At 49.0% G+C, this 11,641-nt stretch overlaps 4 protein-coding genes across 4 annotated transcripts; 1 reads left to right on the top strand and 3 right to left on the bottom strand.

Moving 5' to 3' along the window:
• Positions 1–3,169: 3,169 nt before the first annotated feature.
• PADG_08362 (uncharacterized protein) lies at positions 3,170–4,147 on the top strand (the record flags this gene model as incomplete). Its single annotated transcript, XM_010765327.1, has 1 exon — positions 3,170–4,147. The coding sequence occupies one exon, from the start codon at positions 3,170–3,172 to the stop codon at positions 4,145–4,147; it is 978 nt and encodes a 325-aa protein (XP_010763629.1).
• A 702-nt stretch (positions 4,148–4,849) lies between these two features.
• Positions 4,850–6,015, bottom strand: PADG_08363 (uncharacterized protein; the record flags this gene model as incomplete). Its single annotated transcript, XM_010765328.1, has 2 exons — positions 4,850–5,813; positions 5,930–6,015. 2 exons carry the CDS (start codon positions 6,013–6,015, stop codon positions 4,850–4,852), a joined length of 1,050 nt encoding a protein of 349 aa, XP_010763630.1.
• A 597-nt stretch (positions 6,016–6,612) lies between these two features.
• On the bottom strand, positions 6,613–7,688 carry PADG_08364 (uncharacterized protein; the record flags this gene model as incomplete). The annotated part of the gene is made up of 3 exons (XM_010765329.1): positions 6,613–6,848; positions 6,937–7,029; positions 7,190–7,688. The coding sequence occupies 3 exons, from the start codon at positions 7,686–7,688 to the stop codon at positions 6,613–6,615; spliced, it is 828 nt and encodes a 275-aa protein (XP_010763631.1).
• A 2,960-nt stretch (positions 7,689–10,648) lies between these two features.
• On the bottom strand, positions 10,649–11,058 carry PADG_12429 (uncharacterized protein; the record flags this gene model as incomplete). The annotated part of the gene is made up of 2 exons (XM_010765364.1): positions 10,649–10,854; positions 10,908–11,058. The coding sequence occupies 2 exons, from the start codon at positions 11,056–11,058 to the stop codon at positions 10,649–10,651; spliced, it is 357 nt and encodes a 118-aa protein (XP_010763666.1).
• Between the last annotated feature and the right edge of the window lie 583 nt (positions 11,059–11,641).

Genomic DNA, 11,641 nt, shown 5'->3' on the forward strand with positions numbered 1-11,641 from the left:
GAAATCATAACCCCCGCCCTATCCAAACAGGATTGTTGGGAAGCTTCGGCGCAACATTAGCATATGGGAGGGTAGTGGGCTGGATACAAGTCACCTTGTAAGCTCAGGTGGCGTATCGTGAACAGCTGCTTAAGAACGACAGCGACGAAAAGAAGAACAACAGGAACGAAAAGAAACACAACGGCGACGAGAAGAAATACAACGGCAAATGAGAAATTACAGAAGCTCGAACGCTGGTGAGGGCTTCAGATCCGACTAATTACGGGCATTTTTGTTGAACTGCCACACTCTGTCATTGGCTATCAAGGATGTCACGGATTCAACACACTGGCGATGTAAGAAGGGGCACCAAAGCCGACTCGACGCTATTATCCTTCACGGAGCATTTCCATGGGGGAGCTTCATGGAGGAGCAGTTCTGACATTTTGGACCCGTTTGTGCCAGCACGCATGGTCTATGTGAAGGAAACAATTTCCTTCCTCTCTTCAGCTGGACTATGCGCGCACGACAATTTATCCAATCATATCAGAAGTGGGTCTCCGCTACTTCAAACGTAGTACTGTTGAGAATCAATTGAACTTGAAGAGTTCTGGGCCAGGGCCAATCAGAGGAGGAAATGCAGCAGGCATCCACTGAGGAAATTCCATCTACAAGTGGAGAGCAACCTCCGAAGAAGCGAAAGAGGATGGTCCCTGGAGAGGATATTCCACTCTGAAGAACGGATTTTGTGTCCGCAGCCGAAGGAAACGAAGGCATGTAAGCCAGCAATAACCATTGAAAATAAGGTGCCACACAAACCTACGATTGAGGAGATTGCAACTGCACTGACTCAGGAAATACAGCCAGCCAGGGACGTGATCAACAGGGAGGAAGACTCACCTGAATTCTATTCAAATGTGCCTAGTCACTGCAGTGATCACCCAGCTATTTCACTACATTCTTCTCAAAGGCGTGCAATCTGGCTATGTTTGCACTGGACAGGCTATTATCCTCTATATCACTGCGGACCCTTCGATTTGTCAAATATACAAATGTGTGTGCCAAATCTGGATGTTCAGATCGGGAGACGAGGAAACATTTTTATCTCACTGCAGTTGGACAGGTGGTTGCATTAATATCCAGTATGATCGTAGGCACCCTTCAGGCAACACGTCAACAAGAAGTTCTTCATGGGATGCTGAAACCACGGAACTTTCTACGGAATGACACCCGTTCGAAGCCCGATGATAGTTGATTTTGGACGGGCTTCGATTAAGAATCTTTTGTCCAACTGTCTCGACAAATACTTCTAAGAAGAAAAGGCATGGCATGAAAGCTGAAGATGCGTTTGCAGCTGAGCTGCGAACTGCACAACCCTGGCTTGAGAAGCCTGTCCAAAGATTAGAAACTTCAAAAGTTTGAAGACAGGATGCTAATGCTTTGCGAAAATGATTTCCGCAATCATGATCCGAAAGCTGGGCCATATGTGATGGATGGGAACCAAAAACACGGGGACAAAATGCAGGATTGTTAGCAAGTTATGATGGATGTGAGAGAAGATAGTTCGCTGGCAACAGGTGCTGGTATAACTATATTATCAAAAGGGAGGAATACGATCAAGGGTTGATCCGACTTGGCTATGATGCAAGCGGAACGAGAGAACGGATAGAAAAGGGTACATTGTATTACATAAAGAATTCGATCGCGACGCCATGGACCCAAAACCTGTCACCCAGCGGCAACACGGGGTTGGGTGGACCTTTGCAGATCGCACATGTGGATTAATAGAGGCAGGAAGAGATTAGCAGGGCTTCCTAAATAATTCGGCGGATAATCTTCGGTTACCAAACTCCGGGAAGTTATCAGTTATTCACATCATAGAATGTAATGAAAGCACGGATAGAAAGATGCGTCCCGGTGTGAAGCAGGTAGGTTGATCAGCATAGCAGCATACTCGGGGCCATGCAGAGTTCGCAGGATACTCCCTCGCCTGCTCCTGACAAGAGGCCTGCGGAGGCGTGCAAGATACCCATGAAAAGGCGTCAATAGAATTTTTAGGTAGCTGATACTCTGGAACTGCGTTCCATGTTGATGACTTGAGACAACCTGGAGATTTTGGGGTTCCAGGAATCAGGGGATTGATGATATATGAATGAACGAACCCAAGGTGTTGTGAGGCTATACATGAAAAGTGAATAGCATTGAACCTCATATATCTGGAAAAAGAAAGGGAAAAAAGAAAAACAAGAAAAAACCACTTGATTGATTGGATCTATCGATGCGGATTTCACCCGGCTTTTTGTAGCAGTGGAATATGCAACTCTACCCTATTTTCCTTATATGGCTTATGCCGGCCAGTTTACATAAAAAAAAACTCACTTCTGAAAACATGTTTTGTATCAGATTCTTCCGAAAAAAAAAAAAAAAAATCAAATCAAATCGTCGGTTTTCTACCAGGTGGATATCACAGCATCTAAATATTTATCAAAAAACTAGAAATTCCGCCCGTGGATCGAAATACATTTATCGGGCCGATGGAGATACGCAGGAACAACTGGTAACTCCGGGGCAAACGGTGGTTCTTTCAGGGGTAACAGGGGACCTTCGAATTAGAGAGTTAAACAGTCCTTGCAAGCCTAACTAAATGTCAATGATGCGCAGTCTTGTCAGGAAAGGATGCAGAGATACCTGTAATTAGATGAACGCAACCTCACAGCACAGTCGTTAACTAGTTATCGGTAAACAGGCTTCGGGCCGAAGAGTTGCTAAAATTATCGGGAATGACGTCGTTGTCTGAAGGGTTGATTCAGAGAGCGAGTTCCGATCAACTGAAGATAAAGGGGTAAAGATCTAACCGTGTTGAACCATCGGCACCCTTTTATACCTTAAATAATCATCAGCAGACAGCATGCCAATGGCTATTTGACTAGGTAACGAGCTCCTATTCTCCACTTCTCCAGTGTGCTAAATTCCTGCGGATTTAGCCGAGGCGGTTGCTTGTCCACCTCCACCGTCACCATCAGGCATTACAAGGGTTTGATGTGAATGAAGGACGGAGTAGATGAAGAGATAGCTATACTCTCTCACTGAATAAACAAGACCCTCCCCAGTTTGCATCTCTATCTCCCCCAAACTAGCTATCCCAATAGCCGTAAAACATCAGGAAATCAAAAAACCAAAACCTCCAACAATGCCCAACCTCTCGACCCTCCTCCCGCCCTTCCTCTCGACCCTCTCCCTCCCCCCGCCCCAGTCCACTCACCTCCTGAACATCTCGCTCCCCCTCCTCGTCCTCTCAGAGCGCTTCTCCTTCTACCCAGGAAGCTACATCTTCAAACTCCTCTCCTCCGCCGCCTTCCTGGCCGGCCCGCTCTATTACCTGGCCCCTTCATCGCCGTTCCAGTTGAGTCAATGGAACCCATACCACCTCCGCATTGCTGCGGGATTGGTCTTCTCTGCCGTCGGGGATTACTGTCTCATTCCCACGCGGACAGCGTATTACGACAAGCATCTTGGTGTTTTGCATGCTGCTAGGAAGCAGAGCAGTGCTGGCAAGCGAGCGGAAGAGGAGGAGGAAGACGTAGCAGAGGAAGAGGAAGAGGAAACGCCGCAGGACATCTCCAAGTCCTTCCGAGCCGGTGTCGCTGCCTTCGCCGCCGCTCACATCTCATATGTCCTCGCCTTCCTGCACAACACCACGAACCGCAGCGCCTCGACCCAAATCTCCTGGCCCATCTTCACAACCACCTTCGGCGCCTCCATGCTGCTCGCCAAAATCACAGGCATCATATACCCGCCCAGAAACACCAAATCGAAGTCGAAGTCGAAGTCGAAATCGAAACACGCTGCCAGCTTGGCCAATTGCAATTTACTCAACCTCTCCATAGCAGACGACATGCGTCCTCTCGTGCTCGGCTACTCGGCCATCATCAGTGGCATGTTGGCCGTTGCCGCATCGACTTCTGCTGCTGCTCCTGCTACTGCTGCTGGGGGGTTTGCGCCAGCGCACCAGCGACTGCTTGGAGCAGTGATGTTTGTTGCGTCTGATCTCTTTGTGGCGAGGGATGCGTTTGGGAAAGGGAATGAGGGGCATCCTGGTTGGTTGAGGCCGAGTGCGGGGTTTGGGTTGTATTTTTGGGCGCAGATGCTGATTGCGGGGACGGTGTAGGGGGAAGATTGTGGCTTTTGGAGTTGTTGGAGGGGGGGGGGGGTTGGTTTATGGAGAGGGGGAATGGAATATTGCCTTTTTGTGCCATGTGTTGGTTGTATTATTTATTTGCCTCCACTCTTGCCGGGCATAGTTAGCTATACAATGTAAATATCTTAAACGGCTAATAAACAGTTAATAAACATATGAGGGATTCTTATGGAGGGAATGGTTTTCTCAATTGGGGACCCCTATTTGGGATACGAATCTCCATTCCATATTTCGAGATACCGCTTGTGCAGACCGTGGGTAACTGCGGCAGGCGGGATTTTGTGCAAAGGGCATCGTGCTTTTGATTTGTAGTGAGGGAGGAAGAGCATCGTGGTCTCAAACTGACACGGTAGATGCGTGGTAAAATTTACCTTTCTCAAAACAGTTAACAAAACACGCTATAACTAACGCAAAGGATCACACAAGCTATTCTGAAGCACCCAGGAACACGAACAGGAGGTGGGAGCAGGGAGCGTAGATATGACAAGAGATGTTCTCTGCCAGACAGGAGAAATTAGATCAACCGCCAGAAGATGTGGCTTGCCGGGAATCCTCCAACACCCAACATCAACACATAACCCTCACATATGCGCCGCCACTCGGTACGCCCCGCTGTGTACAGACTCATAAAAACACCAATGATGATAAAAACAAACCCAGCCCAAAAACTAGCTAAAAGTCGCCCCCAAAATCACCACCCCCAAAATCATCACCCCCAAAACCATCGTCACTATAATCATCCATATCCGCCCCATCCGCCAGCCCCTCCTCATACGCGTGCCTTCCATAACTCCCAACCGCTTTCGACAATAACGCACCACCCAGCAACCCGCCGCCCAGTCCTAGCGCCGCAGCACCACCCCGCCCAATGCGTGGTCGTCCATGCTGTTTGTGATGCTGTTGTTGTTGCTGCTGCTGGGGAGCGTATTGCGGGTACGATGGCGTGTTGGGTTGGGGCCCGTAGTAGCCGCCGTATTGTTGTTGTTGTTGTTGTTGCTGTTGCTGTTGCGGGTAGGGTTGCTGCTGGTATTGTGGCATTGGTGGGTATTGTTGCTGTTGCTGTTGCTGCGGCGGCGGCTGCTGTGGTGGTGGTGGATAATACGGGGCAGTGCTGAAGCCGCTGCCTTGATAATTAGTCTTGGACGACGCTTTGCCCATCAGTTTGCCCAAGAAGCCGCCGGGAGATTTGCGGCGTTCCTCAATCAGTGGCTGGGGAGGTGGCAAAGACTGTGGCTGGGGAGGTGGCAAAGACTGTGGCTGTGGTTGTGGCTGCGGTGGTAGTGATCCCTGTCCCATCATGCCTGCCTGCCCATTCTCTTCCGCCTGCAATCGTGCAGCTAACCTTGCGTCCTCGTCCATCACGGCTTCATTTGTACCTGAACCGGGTCCTGATCCGTAAGAACTCCCCGTCCGCATGGGGTTGAATGGATTATTTGAGCCGAGATCTGACAGGTTTGCGGTGGCGGGATTGTTATGAACCTCGCCAGGGGCAGCGGTCTGAGTAACAGGCGGGGCATAATGGGGAGGTGGTTCGGCGACTGGCGCCCTTGAGGTTGGATCGCCGTTAGAAGGGTGTGCGTCGGGGACTGGTGGTGCTTCCCATTGTGAGATGCCTGTCTTTAGGTTTACGTAGAACCTGTTAAGAGGAGGGGATATTAGAATAGGCCCATATTGGCGTCTTTTGAATGTTCCATTTTGAAGGATGGTAGCGATTTGGGATGGGGAGGGGGGATCGATGGGTGATTGACATACCATTCTTTATACCGGTCGTCGAATTGTGCTTTCCAGCCATCTGGAACTCGGGGTGGTGGGGGCCCTGGAGGGGGTGCGTAGGGCATGTTTCTGTTTCTGTCTCTATAGAGTTCCGATGTCGATGGTGTAAGCAAAGGGAGGAGGGCTTTAGAGCAGCAGCTGACCTGTTATGGTGAGGACTTCTAGTATTTCCAGTTCGTTTTATTTTAAAGAAAGTGGTGAACGAACTATTCGACTGAGACTGAGAAAGAAACAAATCCATTTATGCCTGTGCGTCGTTGAGCCATTTTCTGAGTTTCATGGGATAGGCAATTGGATTAGGGGGCTAAGAACCGACTGGTTCTCCGGACGGGCGGGGACCTTGAATGACGTCATGAATGCTACGGCTCATGTTGCCTCAGCCACATTTTGCAGACAATCAATCAGAAGAAGCATGGAAATAAATATGAAGAGGATTGCATGGAAAGGCGTATTCTGAGAGACCTTGCGGTCCAGTCCTATGTATTCAAGAAAGTCCTAAATTAATAGAATCGTAGTAAAACACATCTGCTTTCGATAACCCGTCAGTTTAAGGATCCATCTTCATATAAAGACTATCAAAATACGGCCATCCATACAAGTCTACATCTAGTCTTATGGATAAAAAATCAACACGTATGATACATACATGTATCATACACAATTCACCTCCTCCTTCGCTCCGCCGCTCCGCTCTCTCTCCCACTTGCGCTAGCCCCCGCGCCAGCTCTCACTGTCGAATCCAGAGCGGCCATGGGTCCCTGGCTCGTCCCAGCCATCCAGCCAGCAAGATCGAATCCAGCAGCTCCAGGTGCAGCCCCGGCTCCGGCGCCATTGGCTGCGCCGGTAAGTGCGGATTTGCGGGAGTGTCGCTCGAATTCGGCGCGGGTTTCAGGGTCCACTAGTGCACGTTAACGTTTGGTATCGGGTGAGGGAGTGGAAACAAAAAAAGAGGGAATGAAGCGTGGGATGGGAAAGGAAAAACATACTCCGCTCCATAAGATATGGCATTCCAATGGTCACGGCAAGGGCAAAGCCCACGAGGAGAATCATTGGGTTCTTAAACAAGCTCAACGGGGAGACTGTGGTTACGATTCATCAGCATGTTAGCATGTAATTCATCAATTCTTGAAAAGCAAATTCCTCAATTCAGACAAAACTTTCTCAAGCTCTTCCAACCCCCTTACAATTCACCCAAGAAACACGCAAATAAATAAATATGAAAAAAAAGGTAAAACTTACACTTAGCCCTCTCCTCATAAAATCCCCTAACACCCACAACCTTCGCCTCAACGATCGCCACATCCACATCCCTTATCACCACCTTCTCCGGCCCCCGATTCTCCCACGCATTCCCGCGATACGTCTCCCAAACCCCTACCACCCCGCCCTCCCCATCAACATCAACCCGATACGGCACAAACACATAATCCCGCGACCGAATATCGAGGAGGAAAGACTGAGGCCCCTTTCCGCGGGGGTTGTCGAAGACAAAGGTCGATTTGCGGGTAAGGGGCGCTTTTAGGAGGAGGGTCTGGGTCGGGTTGGCGTCGGGGTCTGTTGGGGCGAGGAGGGTTGTGAGGGTTGCGTGGGTGGAGGCGGGGAGAGAGTTGGGATTTGGGAGGAGAAGGGAGGGGGGGATTGTGATTATTAGGAGGGAGGCGGAGGCGGTGGTGGTTAGGAGGGCGAGGAGGGTGAGGAGGCACAGAGGTTTTAAGTGTGGTGATCGTGGGGGACGCATGGTCGGTTAGCGATTGAACAAATGACACAGCGCGAAGGGTTGCAGGGAGAGAAGCAAGCAGGGTTTGGATTCTCTGGCCGCTGGATAGTGCTGAGTGCCGGCTTCTCTTCTTTTTCCTTGGTGCTGCGGTTGACAGGCTGAGATGGTGTCTACGCTGCGTAGTCTCCGATAAGAGGCGAAGCAACGACGGGAGTCGAACATGTTTATTATTTTATTCAGCGGTGTGTTGTTGTTTGAACGTTTGAGATGGTTTGCATGGTTTGTCCGTGGCTTATATAAGCCGCATTTGAACTTGAACTGCCCCTTTTCACCTCCTTTAACCCCTTTTTCTTCCCTGGTTCCATCCATCGCAAGTTTAAAATGATAACGATTAGAGCCACTTTCACAGCAGGATATGTGTAATCTACAGGAACCATTATGCAGCTAATCAAAGTATGAGCCATTCTCAGACGCGCAGGAGTTCAGTGATATGATGCCGTGGCTGTTCAATCTGTACGGGTCCTATCAGCCTGACACGTTCTCCTTCGCCTTTTGCAGAGAACAGCAGGCTTGAAAGTTGTCTGTAAAGCCGCCACAACTGAAAAGCCTGATTTTATAAAGCTTCCAGCTCTTGCAAAACACAATCCAGAGCTCCCCGAGGATCAACTCTCCGGGCAACCAGGGAGTGTCCCTGGGACCCTCCAGTCGATGACAGTTGGACTGGTTGGGCGGAGATAACGATTGATAGCTTGATAGAGGAGTTGACATCTCACATAGGGAACAAGAGGAAAGGAATTTGTACTAGTTTTCTCAACTCTGCTCGTCCTGAATATCTTGGGCAGACTTTTTACTGCAGGCTTGGTAATCCGTTGTTTTCCGTGATGGCTGAAGGCTTGGTCATTAACAGCCAACGCCGTGTTCATGGTCCTCGCCTCTTTGACACCGTCCGGATCACTCAACATTGGACCCGAAGAGCAAGAATGGCAAGAAATACCTTCTTTAAAGTGAAATCATGGGGATCACTTCCATTTTTCACCTCCAGCTGAATGAAGTGTGTTGGGACGCCTGGAGACACAGATACATGCCACCGAAGTTGACATACTAAGGCCCCATTGACGGTACGTTTTGCTTCCCCTTATCCCCTCTCTCATCTTTCAACTCGTGGAATGGAACGTCTCTTTTTTTTTCCCCCTTTCTTTTCCGTGTATGTTCTCACTGCGGGCATATTGGCAAGGAAAATAGGCAATCTTTGAAAGTGACCTATTTCGCAGGTTCAATATCCAAGCGAAAAGACGGCTGATTGTCACCCAATGAACCCGCTCTTGAGCCGCTACTTTGCTCAACACATACAAGGGCATACTTTTCTTCTTTACACTGCTATACAAACGCTGATTGCCCATTAGGCAACAGTAGTGACCTTTGTGTTCGGGAAATTGCGCGTGGTCCAGGCAACCTGCGATCCGTCTAACCAATACTCCACGCTGATATATGCACTGAGGGGACTCTATGATCTTAGAATGTCCTTACGACAAGTCCTCAGTCTATAACATAGTGAAATTGATTCTTCGTCCTCCAGAGCTAGCCCATAGCCTTCCACTGAGAAGTACGAAAGCGTGAATTATTCACCAACGTCCACATGTGATGACGGGCTTGATTGCCACGAGACTGGGGCATATAAATGGCAATAATAGAAGTTTTACTTAGACAGCGTCCCTGAATTATACAGGCTGTCTTGGTGATGCTCATGCCTTACAATTAACCGTCAGGAACTGCGGTATATATGGTAGTAGGCAGATTAGGCTAGCCTATTTCTTAGCCACTGTGGAGAATGCATTGCAAAATGTGAAATATGAAAGCTAATTTTTCAACAGTAAAACATCTCTCGGAGACTGAACAACAAAGCTTTCCCCCCTCTTGCTCTCCCAGTCAGTTATATCTCAACAGTCAGGCCTGCATGCCGAAAGTGCTCTTCTGCACTTTGTTCCCTTGCATTCGCAACTTCAACATATCATTCAAGGAAGAAATCAAATCCTTGCTCCGGGCTTTCTTCCTAGGAGTGTCAACGCCGCGGGATAAAGGCCTTCGACTCAGCGAAGAGTTCCTCAATATGGTTTAAATCTGACTACGGTGGTAAAATACACAAGTTTGACCAAAGCTTGGGAGCACACATTTTCTACCCTCTCCGTGCAGATGAGAGGAGGAACTGTCATAGCAAGAACTGATTTAGGCTCAGACCATTTCTCACAATGATGAAGCGGTTCCCCCAGAACACATCTCCGAAGACGGATGAGTCAGTCGAGCCTAGGAAAACATGATAAAGAACAATGCCATATCTTGAGCATATGTCGGGAAATACCTGATACCGCTGATCTCGCTGGGATTTGGTCACTTGGGCTGGTATGCATGTCAAAGGAGACCAGCCCTGTTCTTCTGAAGCCGGTGCATTCTATCACAACCAGACTCGTCCACATAAACAAGGGTGGTACGAACAGAAATCTGAAATAATATCTAATTAAGCATCGCGTAAATCTGCATTTCGCTTTCTACCTTTTTGCTTTTTTGCTTCAGCAGTCTTTTTTTTTTTTTTTTTTTTTCAGCCAACTGCTGTAGTCAAGTGCACAGCCGATACTGCATGTCATTCCTGGTGCTTGAAACTCATCTCAGAGACATTGACATCTCTCCAAGGCATAAATGGGGCTTTTCAAGGAGATGATCTCAAAGGCCTTGGACTATAATTGGCATGAGGCTCCTTGGTCGTTCTCCTTTACACTCCTCGTCCTGCTCTATTCCAGGGGGCTGGGGCGAGGGGTGCCTCTCACGCTGCCAAAAAAGCCCAAGCTGCAGCGAAGGCCTCTTGATTACACGCTCAGCGCAACCGGCAGCGTCAACCATCTCAGACGCAGTTAGTTCATCGCTCGCTATCATACCATGGACAAGCCCCACGGCCCAGGTGTGTTTGACGGAGATAGAAAACTGGCACATCATCCCTGCGCTGCGCTGCCTGTTGTACGAGCATGGTCGACAGGCTCAGCGGCGCGAAGGATTCCTCGTTCCGTTACGAAGAAGCAACTCCACTTCCACTTCCACCCAGTAAACTGGCAGCGCAGCTCTAACCCACCCATGTACCAAGCGCGGTTGTTGGGGAAGACCGATGCGGCGATGCTGAGGGGCCCCTCCGGGCTGAAAGCTGAATGCAGGTGTGAGATGAGGTTCAATTAAGATTTGGAGGGGCATCCCTACATCTTACATGGGGGTCGATACCGGGAGGCCTAGCTAATTCGCTGGGGCCGGCTGATTTTGTATGAATGTATTGGATGCTGACGGATCTGGGATCTGGGATCTGGGATCTGGGCCGGGTGTGGATGTTCAGGGCCGAAGGGGTTTCGGGCATTGCAGGGGACAGGGGTGTAGCGAGATGTGAGCCGGGGGGTGTTTTTTCTTATCAGAGACACTTTATAAATCTGAGCCTCAGGTGGATGCTTGGTAGGTAGCGATGCATTTTCTGTATTAATTCTTCATTCTGTGTAAGAATTGGGGGAGATATTTTTGTTGAGATTTAAAATTTAGTAGAAGTAATAATGCGTGTCTCGGTGTATGCACAACCCATATAATGTAGTATTTACATAGTACGTTCGTATAAATGTACATATATCTAATATAACACAAGAGAAGAAATGAAGAGAGAGAAAAGAAAAAGGAAAAAGAAAGAAAGAAATCACCAACCGCATCAACCATGAACTCGCAAATGTGTCGATATATAGTGCGTACTTCGAAAATTCAACCCCATCCAAAAAGAGACGAACGAAACGTCCCATCCCCCACCCATGCAACATTCCATGCCGTACCTTCGAACATGAACTGCAGTGCGACACATGCCACCTGCCATCTGCCATGCGAGGCTCCAACTACGTCAATAGCAACAGAGCGTTTCGATCCCACGACGCCACACGACGAAACGAACCCGTTGCGCGCGT

Source organism: Paracoccidioides brasiliensis (assembly GCF_000150735.1).
Source record: "Paracoccidioides brasiliensis Pb18 unplaced genomic scaffold supercont2.16, whole genome shotgun sequence".
In the NCBI taxonomy this organism is placed as follows: Eukaryota; Fungi; Ascomycota; class Eurotiomycetes; order Onygenales; family Ajellomycetaceae; genus Paracoccidioides; species Paracoccidioides brasiliensis.